The 19,746-nt window shown below is 43.9% G+C and overlaps 1 protein-coding gene across 24 annotated transcripts in view; it reads right to left on the bottom strand.

Moving 5' to 3' along the window:
• Positions 1-19,746, bottom strand: part of RBFOX2 (RNA binding fox-1 homolog 2) — a 175,566-nt gene that overhangs the window by 122,222 nt on the left and 33,598 nt on the right. For 23 of the 24 annotated variants that reach the window (XR_008452095.1, XR_008452151.1, XR_008452136.1 and 20 more), the window contains exon 2: positions 15,373-15,423. Coding sequence is in view for 15 of the 24 variants with exons in the window: in XM_054078545.1 (XP_053934520.1) it covers positions 15,373-15,423 (51 nt within the window). In the remaining 9 variants the exon portion in view is untranslated. Of the gene's footprint in view, positions 1-4,077; positions 4,135-15,372; positions 15,424-19,746 lie in introns of those variants that run through there. The other variant, XM_054078794.1, reaches the window with a different exon arrangement.

Here is a 19,746-nt window from a genome sequence, read left to right on the forward strand (position 1 = left end):
AAACAGGAATACAGACAAAGAACAATACCATCCTGCAGAAAGGGACTCATTCTGGGTTGTTTGTGCAAAGGAAGGTTAACAATGTTAGCAAGTTATTCAGGAAGTAATGGATACCCTCTTGCCCTGAGCAAATTCCTTTTCAATAATAGTACCAGTTTCCTAGGCAATACAACTGTATCGAGGTATAATGGCTACTATATTTATCTATACTGGCCCTGTACTGCTGGGATCTAATTTACTACAGCATAGAAAGCATTGACAAATCCTACCATAGTAAAGTTGCTACAGACACAACAGAAATTCCATCTTGTATCACTTGAAGACTGAGGTTTAACATACCTTTTTAAGAGTTTGAAATCTATTCTCTCCAACTTAGAAAGACTCAAAGACTAATGAACTCCAAAAGTAGACTGCAAAATACACCTATGAGAGGGAAAAAATAAGCTTGAATACTACAACGTGCACATTTTTTTAATTCTTACTATCATAGCTGCTTTATTTCTTCTTTTATTGAAATAACAGTCTTTCACTTGACCCCCTGAGGAAAAAAATAACCCGTGACACTACCTAGAAGCATTATGTACCTAATGAAGACAAAACACCTTAGATCTGTGATGCTTTAGTTAGCAGAAATACAGCCTCAGTATGAGGAATGGCAGAAGTATATAATCAGCAAAGAAGAAAGGAATTACTCCAGCTAACAAAGAGGTAACACTGATAAACACTGCACGACATCTTCCTAAGAAACAACAAAACTGAATCACTAAAAGACTTCGGTGGAACACAGCATCAACCTGTGATAAGTAAGGGTGGGTGGAAAGACCGAACACACGTGTCAGGGGACTGCAGATCCTTCCATTATGTAACTAGAGTCAGACAATCCAGGAAAAATCGCCATTAACAGAACTAAAAGCAAAATATTTCAACAGGGGTATTGGCAGTTGTCAAACCACATAAAGGAACAGCAGACTGTTCAAATGTAAAAGGCATTAATAAAGCATTAGAGGAGAGACATAAATAGATATAAAATATAGAGGAAGATACAGAGGACAGAAATGCTACTGGAAAAATTTAGTTATAAAATACAATATCCCCAACTTCAATTCACAATGATCAGCAAAGGTCAGTTATCAGAAAAGCAATTCTGCTTCTGATCTCATTCTGAGCAAAGTGGTCCTTAACCATACCTGGGCCACCACCACCTAGCCAGATTGTTCTCATGGCTACAGCAAACAGCTCCCCCCACCTGACAGGCTCCTCAGAGAATTTTGCGCATAAGACAAAAAATGTGCGTAAATGTAAAGATTATCCACACTACTTGTTTCCTGCTTTTTAAGCAAAAGATAGCCCATTCTTCCAAGTCTTTTTAGTGTATATATTTAATATGGGACTTCTAAGGCAGCATGCAGGTAGATAGCTACCTACTTCTTTTAATACAGCATTTTGCCATTCTGCAGATCTCACATGCAGCGAGTACTAGAAATACTCAGAGTTTGCAACACAGGATGTTCCAACCAATTCACATGCATTTCTTGGCACTTGTGTCAACTGACATACTTGAATCAAGAGGATTTTGGCTTTCAGAGGAGCAGACCAGCTATATATCTGGTCTTCAGCATCACTGCAGTCTGTGGAGTACAAACATACTGTGAATCTCTGTCACCTTCAGCTGAGCTCGTATTAAGGCTGTTCCACCTTCCCTTCTTTCCCCTACACCCTGCCATGACCAAAAAAAAAATTTTCCATTCTGATGCCTTTTCTGATCAAATACTGGCAAAATTAGACTCTTCCATTAGAGACTGATTGCAATTTCCTTACTCTGCTGATCCTTTTCTAAGGCAGACAAATTGAATGAGTAGCAGCTCCCTCACGTTCAGTTTAGATGAGATGGATGGTATGAAGTAACTATGGCCAGTCAACACAGGCAGTTATTGTGCTCTAGGAACTATGCAATACTTTCTCATCTTAACCCAAAATTAAGCTTTGAAGTATAGCCATTCCATCTGACAACTACTGCACCCGCTAGAGAAACTACTCACTTTGATAAAGCAAGCAGCAATAATATATGAAACTCCTCCCCATACTCAAATTCCCAGAAAGCAACTGCGACAAGAACAGTCTTTTTATTCATCCTTGTGTGACCTGAAGAATGCATGTTTCCTTTCAGAGAAAGGCCTCACTATGGTTATCTAATGCTAATGTCACTACAAACTGGATTAGAGATGCCCAGAAACTTCGAAATATGTACATGGACAGTCAGCTGTATCCTAATTCTAAATCTGAAGGAAATCAAATGCTCCAAATTGTGACTAATGTAGTTAAGTTTGCCCTTTAGGTAAGATAGACCAGTAAGAACATATTACACAGTGATTAGATTAATTCTCGACTGAAATCCAGAGGGCTGGCTCTATCTGTCTGTTGTGCCAGTATATTTCAATTTATTTCAGAGACCAGCACTCTTCCCGTGCTCTGCTCCACAGCAGCAGCTGCTCAAGAAATACAGCAGTTCTCTGTCTGGGGTGAAGTTGGCAGCAACTGGGAACAACGCTGCTGTCAGAGTTCAGCTCCCAGTTCTGAAATGCCATTCTGCTGGAAATACCAAAGAGCCTAAATCCAGCTACATATACCGCGGGATGTAAAATATGTCTATCTCAGCTTTCAACAGAAAGCTCTGGAGTCTCATGACACTTACTCCTTTGGCCCCTGTCAGTCTTCCTCCAGACCCTGCAAAGGATTGGAGCTAGCTGCCATAAATGGTTGGAAAACAAGATGTTCTCCAAGCACTTGGAATTGAGGAGCGCTGTTTTAGCTTTGGGAGACCAGGGCGATGAGCCAGAGTGACAGGTGCCCCAGAAACAGAGATGATGATCAAACTTCCCAACATTAGCTATTGCTGTCCTCTTGACCTGTAGGAAAGAGTAGCCTATGCTCTACAGGTGTATTGGGAATGATGGAACAGAAAAAGCAAGGAGGATGTGTTTGCTGGCAGTACCTGAAGTCTCTCCTCATTAAAATCCAGACACAAAGGAATTTCAGCACGTCTCATTAGATACAGTCCTACTGGTAAACCTTTATTAGGCTTGTCAGCAAGCACAGCTCAGTGCTGCCGTGACATCAGAGCACAGCTTATCGCAATCCATGGGCACCACAAGAGTTAAAAACTCAGATTCCTGCTAAAACTGCCAAGAGCTACAAACCTTCTCCTGTATGGGCGGCAGCAGCAACTAAATCCACTCCTCAACAATCCGCTGGCCTGAAGAGAGAGGCAAAAAGACAGGTCACGGGGGACAACCCCCGTGAGTAAATAGCAGCACAACATCTGCTCAGGTTTTCAGCTAAAATCACTGAGACAGTTCTCTACATTTTATCACCTGCCTCTTGAGACAGCAGCCTCTGACCTTTATCAGGAAAAGCACCCTTGTCCTCTAATCACAGACTTCCTGGAAAATGCAATCTAGCCAGCAATTAATACAGAATGGAGAGGAGGGGGGAAGCTTCATAACATCAAATTACCACTGTGAGATTTTAAATACATCCCCCACTAACATGGCAGAAGAATTCAAGCATGTTCTCACAAGCCATCTCACTCCCACTAGCATTATTTAACAGTATTTATTGAAAATATTTTCTCTCACCTCTCCCCCCCACACCAAAAAAACTGTCCCCCCACCAGAGTCTTGTTTTACAGATGTTGCCTGCAGCAGCATAGTTTCTTGCTGTGAAAGCTTCAACACAGGTGTGCAGAGCATGACCTGGGCAGAATTACATGTGCCATTTCCACTGGGAAATCTAAGAGACTTATTAAGCCAGGACAGTGCCGATTAATCTACTAATGGAATGAATCAAAAGTGTGTTCCTGGCCCTTTCCCTTTCACATCCCAAAGCCTCAGGGGAGCTGAAACCATCTGGCAAATGCCTGCTCCGAGCAACATTATGCTACTGCTGGAAATACCTCTCCCTTAATACCAAGAAGAATGAAACCATCTTCTACCCACCACCTATTCTCCGGAGCCTCTGCTGTGGTAGTCTGCTTGCATGCAGCATCCTTTCCCAGCCAATGCAGAGCTTCTCACTTACCATGCAGGAGAAGTCAGCAGAACAGAAAGCAATCCCATTCATTTACTCAGGGTCCTGCTGAAGTGGCCGGCACAAGCGGGGCAGTGAAGCAGTTATTGTACTCGGCGTAACGCAGGCAGACTGGCCACCCCCCCAGCAGATCCCAGCAGCAAGCAGACAGAAGCACGCTCCCTGCTCAGACTGAGGTAATACTCCTGCTGAATTTCTCTCAGTTCTTGCTTCGTGCAAGGGGAGTTGCAGGTAGAGTAGCAAGGAGACATTTGTTTATGATAATATTTTAAAAATAAAAAAACCTCAACAATAAAACAATAAAAACCTCTCCTCTAAGCACACTTGGAATGGAGATCTGGCCAGAGAGCATAGAGGGAAATGAAGATATCAAACAGCTCATCTCCAAGGTTCACACATGATACATGTTATTACTGTAAGACAGAGGAAAGGACTGACTCAAAGATACTGAACATCCTGCACCTTTGAGTAATAAGCATGCTCAGGAAGAAACAGTTATGAGGCAGCTGTCACAAAGAAAGGCTCTCTGATACTTTTAAGCTCATACAGGAGCAGAGGAGCCTCCTATCTCGCAATTCAGATACACAAAAAAAAGAGGAAGGCCCAAGACAACAGCAGTCATATGGCTGTAGAATTATGTAGATGGTAACAACTGGCTTTTGACTGTCACAGATTAACATAAGTAAAGGGCCAGGGAGACAAGAGGTCCTCCCTGCTCAGAGGCATCACAGAGCATGTTTAGACAAACATCCATCAGGAATTGCCTAACTGATTATTACAGAATCCCAGAAACAGGAACTCTCGTCCCCTAAATTACCATTCCAGTACTTCACCACGTTGAATGTGAAATGTTGTTTTACCCCAAAATATCCAATTTAAGCCTTCCTTGATGCAAATAAAATTGCCTTCAGTGGACATAGTAAATAATCAATCCCCATATGCCATATTTATCTCCTCTTTCTCTTCTTAAAGAGAGAACAAGCTCAGCATTTTCCTCTTATGTCAAGCTCTCTGAGCCTTCTTTACTTTTTCTTCCCTTGTCTTTTTCCAGATTCTGTCTGTATTTTTCCTGAAGTGCCTAAAACTAGGTACAGTGCTTTGCTGACTCTGTTAAGCTCTGAAGAATAACTACCCTCTGCAATTACCCAACACACTTGGAAATACATTCCAGGTTTTCAAGATCACAAGAACTAGCACCATATATTCACTTTGTTATCTCCCATTACCCCAGATCTTTTCTTCAATATTATGGCTTAGCCAGCCATTCTCCGCTTTATATCGCATATATAGTTCCTTTTGTTAATACAGCTTGGTTTAGTTTAATTTCACATTGTTAGATTTCAGCCCATTTCTGCAATTTACTGCAATCTTTCTGACACGTAATCCTATCTTCCAAAGGCTGCCAGCCCCTCCAGATACATATGTTCAGTCATTCTTTCATTACCCTGATGTTTGAAGAACAACACAGAAAAGCTGAGCAACCAGGGCAGATCATGTTAAGACTCCAGATCACACACACACAGAAAAGCATGACATAATTACTCCAAATACAGTTTTCCAATTAGGCGCTCAGCCCCTTCATAATTTCACCTTTCATCTGCCTAGTTTATGTAAAGGTCATGCGGGACTAGGTCCAAAGCCAGTAGCTTCCCCCATCTGCCAGGCCTGCTGCCATGTCAGATGAGAAAATTAAATTGATCTGACACGATTGCTCCTCAAAAATTAGCAACGTTATGTTTGTTGTTGCCTTAACCTCCATTAGGAAAGGAGTCGACCATAAGACTGATCTTTTTTAGCATCTTTCCAGGTTCTGTAACTACACTGACCAGCTGTATTTCTTGGGATCTCTAGCTTCCTTTTAAAACAACAAAACAAAACAAGAAACACATTCACTTGAAAGCTGTAGGATCTCATGATATGCAGAATACACTGGAAACAACTGATCCCTCCAGCGCAGCCTCTATGGGGCGAGGGCATCCCAGAGCCCCCGCCATGAGTGCGAATCCACCTCACCCTGCCCTGGGAGCCGCAGCCGTGCTGTGCAGCACCTGTGCCGCTGGGTACAGCCATCTCGAGTCAGGAGCCTGCTGGAGCCCGGGAAGAGCTCCAGGCTGCCTGCTCAAGCTGCCCTCTAAGAGCAGCTCCGTTACCAGAAATCCTTCTCTGACATCCTTCCTGTATCTCAGGCATCCCTCTCATATCTCGCCGCTGCTCACTCCTGAGACGTTCTGGAAGAGAGATAAGACTTGCATTACAAAAACCTTTCCCCCTGTGCCTTTTGGAAGAATCAAATCCCTAAGTTTTGAAGACTCTGATCTCTACGCCGGCCCCGTCTCAGCCTCCCTGGATGCTCCCGTGCGGATTCGGGCACTGACACGTCCTCTTCCCAGCCCTCTAAACAAAATTCCCTCGTCGACGGCGGCTAAAACTTCAGAGATGTCACTCCCAAACTTGCGTGGTGCGAGAAACCAAACCGTCTTCCCCCTCTCTCCCTACGGCTTCAGCCTTTCCCACCCTGCGGCGCCGGCCGGCCTCCTGTGCCTGGGAATAACCCGGGAGGCAGCAGCGGGGAGAGGCGGCATCCCCATCCCCTGCCCCAAGCCCGGCCGGGCGGCGAGCGCTGGCCGAGCGCCGGCTGCCCTCTCCTGGCAGCCCGCCGCCAGGGACACACGGGACCCAACCCGGGACCCTCGACCCCCGCCTCTTCTCACCCCACCCCGCGCCCTCCTCCTCTCCGAGACCCCGGGAACCCATCCTGGACTCCCCCACAACAGCCACGGTTCCCCCTGCACCCTCCTCCTCCCCAGGACCCCAGGAACTCACTCAGGACTCCCACAGATACGCAGCCAGTCCTCCATCTCGGGACCCCACCCGGGACTCCCCCCGGCAGTCACGCTTCCCCCCTGCACCCTCCTTCTCCTCGGGAACCCACCCGGCATTTCACTCCACCGCCACGTTTCCTCCCTGGGACCCCAGGAACCCACTCAGGACTCCCCCTCACACAAAGCCACTCTTCCCTCCTACACCCTCCTCCTCCCTGAGGCCGCAGGAACCCACCCTGGACTCTCCTCCAACAGCCACGCCTCCTCCCTGCATTCTCCTCCTCCCTGGGACCCCAGGAACACACCCATAAACCCCCCAGCCACTCTTCGTCCCTGCACCCTCCTCCTCCCCGGGACCCCAGGAACCCACCCTGGACTCCCCTCCGCCGCCACGTTTCCTCCCCGCACCCTCCTCCGCCCCGGGACCTCACCTGAGACCCCCAGGAACTCACCTGGGATTCCACTTGCAGCCACACTTCTCTCCTGCACCCTCCTCCCTCCCTGAGACCCCAGGAACCCACTCTGGATTCCCCCCCAACAGCCACGCTTTCTCCCTGCATCTTCATCCTCCCTAGGATCCCAGGAACACAGCCAGGATCCAGGTTCCCAGCCAGGCTCCCAGCCACAGCCAGGCTTTCCCCTTGCACCCTTCTCCTCCTCCTCTTCCTCTTTCTCCCCGAGCTCTCCCAGTTATGCACCAGGAGGTCAGGACAGGTCCAAAACTGAACATGCCAAGTGTCTCGCCACGCTGCAGCAGTGCATTACAAAAGTTCAGCGAAGCCTCCCATGCATTTACAGGTTATCTAGAAATAACTTTTGCAAAGGTATTATAATCCTTCAAGGGAAAAAAGATACTAAACGCACACAAACAATTTAAATTTTCCTCTAGTTTCTTTAGTTGGCTTGGTTTTGTTGATTTTTTTTTTCCTGTTTAGGTTAATTTAGGTTTAGTTTCGATTGGCTATTAGGAAAAATTTCTGTACTGAAAGAGTGGTGAAGCATTGGAATAGGTTGCCCAGGAAGTGGTGGAGGCTCCATCCTCAGAGGCATTCAAAAACTGTGTAGATGTGGCACTTTGGCACACGATTTAGTAGGTGTGGTGGCACTGGGATGACGCTTGGACTCTATCTTAGGGGTCTTTTCCAACCTTTATGAATCTAAGATAAAAACCCTCACCCATGCCATGACAGTGCAGCTGCTCAAGCTGAGGACGCCAAGCCTCCCTCACCTGAGAGTTTTAAAACCACTTCAGTTACAAGTTAGCTGTGCGCAAAAAACTTCTTCCCTCATAAAATATACCTAAAGCAGAGGACTTGTTGCCACAGGATGCTGCGGATGCCAAAGATTTATACAGGCTCAAAAACCATTTAGACAAATTCAATAAAGAAAAATCTATCACAAGTGACTGAAAAAAAAAAAAAAATCTATTGCAAGGAAATCCCAAAACCCCAAGCTTCAGGAGTGCGGATGAGGGGAAGTATCACCAAATCTTGTCGCTATTCCGTCTACTTTAAGTACCTGTTATTAGATACTGTCAAAGCCAGAACACTGGAAGGCAGAGACCTTCTGTCTGACCCAAATAGCCAATTTCATGCCCTCGATAGGATATAATATCCATCAACAGGCTGTTTTCTTTACGCCGCTTGAGTTTGGTCCTCCAACTGATCATTTTACAGACTACTTCTAACACACATGCCACACTCTCTAGCGCTCCTATAATTTCAGAAGGGGAAATACATACAAGATGCTCTCCCGTGCCAAAATAGCTCAGGGACTTAGGAATCTCCAAGACTTTTGCAGACATTGGGTAACACTTTGACGGTCAAAAAGTACATTTCAGAAGTGGTCTCCTGGTCCTCTCCCAAGAAGGATGACTCACATCTCCTCTCTTTAACTCCAAGCAGAGATGAGAAATTGCTTGAATCGGAGGACTCGAGCATGAAAGGAATTTGTATTACATCATCCAGCCCATTTCCTGCCAACGCCTTACAACCCCAGAGCTTTGGCCAGACTATTCATCAGCAAGGTGATCGTCACTACCCTTGAGAAGGTCCTTGCAGGACTGAATGAGCTTGTTTTCAGGAAGTCTTCCCACATATCTGAACTAGATGCACTCCTTAACTACTTCTTCTCGTACAACTTCTCTCTGCATGCTTGTTTTTATTTTCTTGTTAAACACTGAGTAACAGGCAAGGCACACTTTGGTATAGAGCTAACCAAATGTGTTCGTGAAAGGCATTCAAGCTTCTGTAAGGAAAGGATTCCCTGCCTTGTATTCAGATACTGGAAAGGCAGCAGACATGAAAGAAAATGGAAATAATTATACAGCCAGAGTGATCTGTTTGCAAGACTTATCAACTGCAAGACAGTGTGCTTCCTGTATTGTTTAAAGGTTTTGAAAACAGAAAATAAGCTAAATGGAGAGGAAAGGAGAGATTTGGGGGAATGTGGCCAATATTAGCACAGAGACGTGGTTCAGAGTGAAATTTCAGAAAGCAGGTTTATATCAGGCTCAGTATTTTAGTGCCATGTGTGTTACAATTTTTTCTCATCACAGTTGCTGAATCTTTCTTGCAGTTTCTCAGTAGTAGTTTGGCCTTGAGAAAACAAGGAATCACTGCGTGCTTCAAGTGATCAACCAAGTGTCTCACCAAGACAACACTGGATTCAGAAAGTACTATATTACTAGATTAGTCTCAGTGGATTTTAGCTTTCTTCTCTCAACTCATCCATGACTGTCTGAACTTCAGTCTGTAACCAACTCCTCCTTCAGTTTTTAGCTAACACTCTGCTCTCTGTTTTCCATCATAGATATCGTGGTTTACATTGCTTTTAACTCTCTCCACTCTATCAACACTTTTTTACCTTCTGAATGTACTGCGAGTTATAAACTGTGTTGGATGCAATCTGGTAAAGGATTTCTCAAACTCCTCCCCTCCAGCAGTGTTAAATGCCCTTCCATAACACATTTTAACTGTCTAACCCTCTTCACAGCTTAGATGCTAAAGGGTAACACCCCAGCAGTTATCCCACTACACACTCTCGAACCCCTCTATATACAACTGACTCACAGACGCTTCCCACCTCCTGAATATGTTGGACATTTTTGCCAAGACCACATTCTCTAAAGTGAAGCTTGTTATTTTCTATGGGACATTGCAGTTAGGCAAGTAACAGAACATCCCTTCAGTCCTGTCTAGTATAGAGTGGAAATATTTCACTGCTTGCCTGAAGAGAGGCTGTGGAAGCCAGGAGGCAGATTTTGCAGTCTTAACCCTGATTTAATCATAAGGAAGGTTTTTAGAACAGTTTCCCCTCATTAGCTTAGTCCCATCCCAAATCTGGGGTTGTTTGCTTTTAAACAGAGAGGCATTCCTCAGAAGCACCAGGAACACTGAGCTTGGTCTTCTCTATTTTATACTGAGGATCTTAGAGCCTTCCTGACCCTAGTCCTGGCTATTCATTCAAGAACTATGGTGTTAAAACTTTATTTAAGGCCCTTCTTCCTCCCTCTGTCTCTCAGTTTAAGCATTTGTATGGAATATACTCTATTAAGCACCAAAAGTGTAAGCAACAAACAAACCAAAAAATCCACAAAGGACCTTCCTTTCTACCTGCTGAATAACTTAACACTTCCACTGCAACAATCTCACTGGCGACTGCAACAGTTAGTATACATGCCAGAGGATTTTTATGGTCAGTTACAAGCAGAAAAACAAATTAAAAACCAAAATTTTTTTCAGGAACACTACTTACAGATTTAAAATTTTGAGACTGAGAATCTTTGTTTCAAGACTGACAAAACAGAGTTCGAGAGAGACTGTGGCTGGTGTCATCATGGTACAAATCAAAAGAAACAAGTGGCCAAACCATCTTCCTCCAGAAGGTTACTTTTTATTTGTTTTACATCAGGAGCATCTCAGTCTGTTAATACTAAAACAAGAGATTTTTGTGGATATTGTAATATACACTGAACCACTCAGCTGCTAATCAAGTTGTGGCAACATCCACAAATTCACGCTTCATCCACTTAATGGAAAAGAGGTAGATCGGTAAAGGAACCTCAGACAGACTAGAGGACCGAGGTTTCTGTCTTTGAACTCTCTGCCGAGATCCCTGCTGCTTGCTGCAGAGATACCACCAACGGGAGCAGCCCCCAACAGGAGCAGCAGTACCTCCATGCAGCCAACTCCAACAGGAAGCCCAGTGACCTGCTGTCCTGCCTCCGTGGAGGCCGTGGGAGCTCATGCACGCCCTTCACATCTCAGAATGAAGCGCTTCCTTGCTGAACTCCCTACATCAAGGCGGATGGGGCAAAAAAAAAAAAAAAAAAAAAAACCAAGCAGTGGAAAAAAGCCAACAGCGGAGGCTTCCTGTTCTCCTGTTCTCACAGACTGCCACTGCCACCAGGTCCAGCTCATGGCCCCGGGAAAGAGGAATGCACACAGCCTGCTGCTGCCTATGATCCCCCAACAGATACTCCAAAGCAGCAAGTGCATAAAGACCCAGGAGAACAGGTTGACAACTGGAGAGGATTTATCAGCATCCACCTTAAGCTTGAACTCAAACCAAAGGGATACAGATAAAGCTGTTCCTAGCAGTTGCCATGGGCACCCATGCTACCTTGAGCTGCAGTCTCATCTACATACATGGGAACAACAGGTCAGGCCCGGTGAACACTCAGATGGAAAACCAGCCACCGAAATGACACTGTTGAAGTAAGTGTCACTTGTGACAGGTAATGATGTTTCCACCACATTAGTACCAAGCCAATGGCCCAGTTTGATTTAAGAATTGTACTCACAGAAGTACAAGCTTTTAAAAGAGGCTTCAACTGAACATCCTAACCCATTGTGATAGCTGAGGATCATTTTCCTTAACAGAAGAGGTGTAATAGCTCTAACATCCTGACCCAGTTCTGGTGTCTGCAATCACCTCATGGTTCCATAAACTCTCTCTCCTCTCCTCTTCCCTTCAGTGGCAGCTAAACAAGGTGTTCTTGTTCACTTTGCTTCCTATTGGGGTACAAAATTATTCTGTGCAGCTGCCAAATCCTGCCACAGAAGTGCCAGTATTCAGCCCTCAAACAAATTTCAGATATCATGTCTAATACATTTCAACACAAAAAGCACTAGAGAAATACAACATGGGCTTTGGCTATATATAAAACAAGCTGGTGCAGTTACCATGTAATAGCTTTCGGGAAGCAGAGTATTTATTCTTGATGAGTTTCTCTGTATGTAAAAGTTATCTCCAGTCATTTTCCATGTTGAGACCAACTCATAGGACCTCAGAGCTGTTTGTCACAGCTTGGGAAATGAAGCAAGGAAGTCTTGGTTCACTGCATTTTAGGCAGGCGCTCGTGTTACAAAAAAAAAGAAACATCATTTTGTTGGCAGGCCCAACAGAAAGCTAGAGAACTGAACAGTCCCCAGAGAATAAGCTCTCTTCACGAAAAGGCTTGGTTCTCATCTCAGTTAACTACATTACACTAGTGCTTCCCGTGTTTTCCCTTTACCAAGGACTTTGTTCCTGCCACCAGCCTAGCTCTGAGGAAAAGGAGGGGCATCCTGCCATTCCTGTATGGGCATTACACGTCCACAGAGTGAACTTTGAATTCTAGAGAACAGTCTCAGATAGGTCTCCAACTCCTCACACAGCAGTAATGGAGCTCCAGAAGTGCAAGCTTCAGCAACAGAAAGCCTTCTGGTTTTAGGCAAGCTTCTACCGTAATGATTTAGCACACATGCTCCCTGAGACCTTTTACCACAAAAAGCCCAGTAAGACAACACTCTGGCAGGGCAAGTGAGAAACAGGGAGGCTGCGTAATGACCCAAAGCTCTGGGTTATGATAAAGCAATCGCACAACACCAGAATTAGAAGAATACAGCCTCAATGTGAACCCATCTCATTTGCCTCAGTGCCGCTGCCCATGCACGATGATGACAGAATGCTTAAATATTTGGGGAAAGGATACAAAATAAAGTTCATATTGCAGACCTAAGCATCCCAAATGAACCAAGTGAAGACTCAAATCGATCACATATTTCCACCGGTGAGAAAAAAAACTACAATAACCTTGAACATCTGGGTATGCCTTAACCACTAGAGGGTGTAAAAACAGCATAGTGAAAGGTTTGCAGCCAGCAATTAATGGCTTTTAGAGCTTGAAGGAGCAAAAGGGATATACAGACGACTGAAGTAGTGGGATGACTGAAGTGGTGGGGTGCTACATAAGATGACAAAAAGAGCAACTGATAACCACAGAGTTTCTATAAGGACTACTGTGGTCATACGATAAGATGCTCTGAAAATAAACCTCTGTTTTGTTACTTCTACTATGGAAAACATCACGGTAAAAAGCACAGTACAAGTATTTAAAATAATGAACTCCAATCGCAAAGAGCAAGATACAGAGATTTACACTCACCAACTCAAATCCAGCTCCTAATCTGAGGAAATCTGACACAATTGCTCCTGAATCTCATAATTACTTTGTTACAGGATCAGGATCACTACACACATCCCCACACCACTCCCTTCCTCCTTCTCCAGTGCAAAAAGGCAGGTGATGAATCAGTCATTGCTGTCTCTCCCACACCAGCCCCAGTTTGTGGCCACAGAGGACTTCTTTCTCTGCTTCTATCCTGTTAGAGGCTCCAAATCAGATTAGCTAAAAGCCTTGAAACCTCATTAGTGAAAACCAGGCCTGAATTTAAGCTGCTTCAGGGCCAAAAGCAAGACAGGACAAACACTTATCACAGATCGAGATGTTACTGAGCACGGGGGAAAAAAAACAAAAACAAAAAACCAAAACAGCCAAAAAAGATCTTTATTTGCTAAAATGAAAATATTTAAGTTAAATTGAAGATTTTTATCCAGTAAGAAATGTCCATAAAGCTATCTGCCATCTGACACATGTTTGTATAATCTGGCTTATATATGACTCCCTGTGCTCACCCATACAGACCCTCCAGGGCTGCCCAGGCTGTAATTCTCATTTCATGCCCTGGCTGCTGTACAGCTTCCCGTGCTCATCTCTGCTGATCTGGTGACCTGCCAGCAACAGTAGTTCTGGACTTTGAAATCAGGAGACTTATTAAGGGATGAGAAAGCGAAAACCTGTGAAGCTGGACATACTAATAGTCACCAAAATGAAATACTGAGAAGACCTGAACCCCCCCTAAATAGGTACATCATAAAGCAAAATAGGGTGCAGAGGGTGCCACCAGAATGGAAAAGCTGAAAGCATATAGAAACCACTTTAAGAATCTGGGCCTGGCTCTGCCTCTCAACGTAGCATAGCTTGCTTAGCCTGGATAAAGTGGGAACACAACTCCCACAGCATCCCAGCGTGTAGTATTTATTTGTGCTGGTTAACAGTTTAATATATCCCAGGAGACATTCTGAATAATTTCCTCCTATATGGAAATTCATACACATGTTACAAGCACCAGCAATTCAAGCTCCTCAATTGCTGAGGCTGTACTACACTGCATTTCCTTCACAAAACCATCTCCCCTTAAGCTGTTGCTCCAAATACCCAGGCCTCATCAGAATCTGATGAAAATCACTTTCTTTATATAGCAACACCTGAGAGTATTAAGAAATTTTATTTTCTTATTTGCTCATTACTGAAATATGCTGCACTACTGATTTTCTGTGCATATTAATTTCCTGTTACACTGGTTCACATTCTGCTTTGGAGTAGCACTGCAGAACACTGAAAAAAACTTCATTCTAAGAAGGGAGATTTAATGTATGACAGTTGTATCTTACAACCCATTAAATTTCATTTGTTCCAAAGCATCTCCTCCTTCCGTTGTGCAAATTCATCAACTGGGATTTCTGTCCTCTGCTAGGAAGCAAGAGAATGCTTACATTACAGATACAATGCACTGAACAGTATAATTTTGACTGCTGTAAGAAGGAGAACATCCTGACTAAAAGCAAGGGGCAAGGGCCCCGCAGGACTTGAAAGGAAGGCAAAACAAGTTCACAGATACAAGAAACAACCCAACAGGACGTGTCATTCCCTACTCTACCAGCAAAGAAGACTCACACAAAAACTCAGTGTTATTTTGCTCCCCAGATACTAGAATTACAGCATTAAGTATAATACAGGGCCAAGCATGCACTGCCACTGAACATCTACATTCATTAACACTGAGCAGATACAGCGGGAGCTTAGGACAGGGATTTTAATTTACGACCTTTTTAAGAATAAAGAATTTCCTGAGCCATTGGTAATGTGGATCATGTTTAACCCCTTACCAGGCACATTGCCACATACTGCTGGAGGCCATAAAAAACATTCAATTTACCATATATATCTCCACAAGCTTTCCACAATAGAACAAAACAATTTCCACTCCATAACAAGACAGCCAGAAAGCTGTTGGACAGAACATCCATAAGTGTACAGAGATGCACGCGCACACATTCTTTGCAGTCAGACTCTTACTTGATTGTCTCTTGCTGGGTATCCATGATAACCTGAAGTCAGAGGCTCGTTCTGCAAGACAAGAAAACAAAGAGTGAATGTAGCGGTTACAAGGAATAGAAACCAAGGAATTATACATGTGCCTTAACCCAGCCAAAAACAAGAACCTGCATGAAATGGGAGAAGAATTAAAGTATTCTGCTCACTTCCTATTCTCCACCTAAGCCAATAAACATTACAAGTCATTTTCAAGTTTATACACCAAACTGTGCAGAAATAAAAGAAAAAAGGAAATCAAAGACATAAAATAAGAATAAACTAGTCCTATCTTAGCCCCTGTAACTTTAGTTGTGTACAATTTTTGTAATATTCCAAAGGATTTGTATATGCAAACTTCATTTACCATTATGAAAACTGAATAAACAAGAAAAAAATTACAGAACCTGCTGCCCACTTCGCCTAGTCTTGAATAAATGCTTCCCTAAACATCAGCCATGAAAATGTGACAAATTCTCTCCTTTTCAAAATTATACTAACAGTTTAACATGAACTTCAAAAGCAGTCAGTGTAACTTCAAACATCCTGGTAGGCCTGAACAAGCCTCATGTACTCCCAAAAGCAAAACAATTCTCTAGGCTTTCTTTCCCTCACCCTATAAGGGACTCTGAGCCTACATGCCTTGTGCTACTGGCAGCCCCACTTCTGGAATTTCTCCACTAAATTTCCAAACTCATCTCTATGCTAGCAGTGCTGTGGGGATTAAGATAACACATTTCAATACCTCCTAGATGCTTATTTCTGATTTTTAATTTATTTTCCTTTACTTTTCCTCAAACACCTGCTATTCAAATGAGAAGAGAACTTTCACGTATGTCCTGTGTGTGCATCTTCCTATTCGGGTGGAGGATAAACTAAACCAGACAAAGCCTATTTCAATTCCACTCTGGTAACACTATGCATTCACAAGCAACTCCTGGCAGAATGCTAGAAGGAAGAAAGGAGGCAGCCGCCCTCCACAATCGGTTTTGAAGTCTGCTCCTATCTCTTGTTATGGCTTACAAGAAGGAACTAAGCCAGCCCTGCACTTTCTCCAGCACCTCTTGGGGCAAGGGAGGGGGAAAAGGGCCCCAAGGCGAATACCCTGACAAAACATAGCAAAACAATCCCAAACTGTCAAAAGCAAAGATATTCCGACTCTGCAGCTAACAGAGATCGTATATTGCAGTCAGCTTCAGGCCTCAGGAAGAGTGTTTGTTGAGATGTTTGGGATTTTATGCTGGAATATTTGGGTTAAACAGGCCAGCCCCTACCAGAGAGGTCCTCTGCCCCATACAGGATGTGTGGCCACTGGCACAATTTCACAATTTACTCAAGAACACTTTAAACACAACTTCTGCCAAAAAGCAAGGTGCTAATAACAAGGACTAGCACTGCTATTTTAAGTTCATATTTGTCCTCCCTCTCTTCCTCTTTACCTCAAATCTGCAATCTGCCCAGGGGATTCTCTGTGGCATCTTGCCAGGAAACATCCAGCCTCTCCTCAGGCTGGATGCTAAAGCTACAGGAACGTGCACAGTATGAGAGCTTCAAGGACAACAAAACTTCTGGCAGCTAGTTAGTTTGGGGGATTAACAGTAATTAATTAGGCTGACCGCCCTGTGAGTGTATTCTTCTCAAATACTAACAGTCAGGAAGCAGGTAAAGCACAAAACTCCACAAATAAAGAAAGAAAGACACAGAAGTTGCAAGAAGCAAGTGGAGACTGACAGCTACCATACCACGGTCTACCATGGTCTCAACAAGCTTTTGGGTTTTAACGTAACTAAAACCCATGCAACATCACAATGAAAAGGCACAGCTACTACATTTCTCCCCCAATGCCAGTAGATGTTATCAGAAAGAACTGTGACTGTTGTTGCTCCCACACGCTACAGTTTACCAACTTAGGTAAGTGCCATAAACATTCACCTCATACCAGGAGATATGGACTTCTGCAAAAACATTCCAGGGAGGTTTGTAGTAGTACTTGTAAGCACACCTGTAAGGTCAGCACCTTAAACATGCTCGTGTGCCAGCCTCCCTCAATACCTTGGAAACCAGGAAGGTTTCCACACAGTGAGTCACCATGGCAGATACTAAAAGTATGAGCAGTAAGCACAAGTAGAAAGTTATAGTGAAAAAGGAAGAAGAACTGTTATTTTGAGGATGACGTTCCTCACATCAGGGACTAACAAAAGGGAGTGTTCCTGCCCACAGCAGGGGGGTTGGAAGTAGATGATGTTTAAGGTCCCTTCAAACCCAAACTATTCTATAATCCTATGAAGCTGTGGCAGAAAAGAGACAAAACCAAACTTTCTGGGATTTCCTGGAGTTGAAGGACCTACCTATAGAAACAGAATAGAATCATAAGGGCATGAAAAGGAAGAGAAAGATGATTATAGAGATCTGAGGGCAGTCCACAGAACATTAGAAGGTCAGAAAGAAACACAAAAAATCAAGTGGAAGATAAGAAACTCCACAGCCACTGATCTCCACTTTATTTTTTTTGAAGAGAAACTCCACAAACTGCAGACTAAAAATGTTCAAGGGATATGGTTGCATGAGAAGGTAAAAGACACGAAAGAAGGTTACATTAGGAAAGCAAGAGTTTGGAGAAAGCAGAGGTTAGAGAGAGGGTAGCAGCTGGAGCACTAAGGTCACAAAAAGGCCAAAGATATCTCTGTCTTTCATACAGCAATACTACCACCGAGTACTGAACTCTTTGCAAAATCCCCGCTGTGCATATCATTGCTCTAATTGAACTTCACTCTCTAAGAGAAGGCAGGAAGCGCCTAGGGAAACCGTCTTCTGCCAATAATCTCCAGCGCTGCCAATTTTACAGGTCACTAATGGTGAATCCAGGGCCTGCTGCATGATTATTCCATACAGAGTTTGCTTTTGTTGAAAACTAAACAGAGCAAGAAGGGAAAGCGTTAAACTCCTGCGACTGGAACAGGACAGTCCAACAACCTCAAGACAGAAATTCCTTGTTAGTTAATAGGCGATCTAAGGCAGCAGACACTGAAGACATACAGCTCAATCTCCTCCTCTGCCCGCACATGCACAAAACTAATCTCACAAAAGGTAAGTAAAAAGAGAGAGAGGGAAGGTTTGACACAGATAAATGCCCTGCCTACAAACACGGAGGGGCCCTGCCTCCCAGCAGCAGCCTGGTGGGAGACGGAATACCCAGATAACTTCATCTCTCTCCTGGCTCCTTCCTGCCAATTACATTTCTCTTTTGATACCAACATCCAACCAGACATTCGTAAAGAAATCGAGCTAGGCAGTGCTAGCCTGCAAAATCAAATCAAACTGCCACTGGGATGTTTCATTACATTGTTTACCACTGAAAGGCATTTCTCAGAGACTTGCAATTTGCTTTAGAGTGGGGAGAAAACAAAGCTAGAAACTAATACATCAGCTTTCTGCAACACATATTGTGATTTTATTCAAACCATATCAAGGATCTCATGCATGGGCTTCCACACTTCTGTAGGACGTGTGAGCATCGTGGGTGTAGCCCAGAAATAGTCTCTGTGCCGGCCAACTGGATCTAACAGGTTGAAAGTCACAACACTGTCGAATCCACTAAGCCTTTTAACCCTGCCTCTTTACTGCAAATTTTCCCCAGCCTTGCTAATGCAAGTCCTTTTCCATTGCCATTTGCAATACTAAGGTCTGCCATAAACTGCAAGCCACAGGTACCAGCTCAAGTCACAAGGTAAACACAGTACAGGCACTTGTAGATGACTGTAGAGCAAAGGAGATGCTCCTCCACCAGCAGAAAAGCCGGGCTTTGAGGTCACTGGGTTTCGTGACAACTCTCAACTTGACAAATGCTAAAAGTTGCTTGAAAACACAAGGAACTGTCAATAAACCAGGACACCAGTAAGAAGTGATCAGCTCTGCAACAATGAAAGGCCACGGAGGACTGGAGTAAAGTCAGTCCTCTGGAGGAAATGTCACAGTTGTAATGTGTAATGGAAGGTCTGAAAAGTCCTCTCACCCTTTTCTTAATAATAAAACTAAATTTCAGCTTAAAGAGGGAATAATTGCCTTTGACCTAAATGGACCCCTGAACAAATTAATTTTACATCATGGCCTGGACATTTTGCCAGACACAACAATCCGTGAGGCCTGATTAGCAACTGTTTCTTGACAGCTGAACTAAACCTAAAGCCTGCAGATTAAAAACTCTGCTGGTAGGAACCATTAGCTTAGTGAGTTCATCCATATTTCTCTAGCCCGAGAATCAATTCCAGCTGAACCCTAGCTTCAATCTGAAGTGTCAAGTCCTTTCGGTTGCAAAGATTACTTCAGAAACACAACTAAGCAATCTCTTCCGCAGTCCTG

The sequence above is a fragment of the Cuculus canorus genome, chromosome 1, assembly GCF_017976375.1.
Source record: "Cuculus canorus isolate bCucCan1 chromosome 1, bCucCan1.pri, whole genome shotgun sequence".
Taxonomy (NCBI): Eukaryota; Metazoa; Chordata; class Aves; order Cuculiformes; family Cuculidae; genus Cuculus; species Cuculus canorus.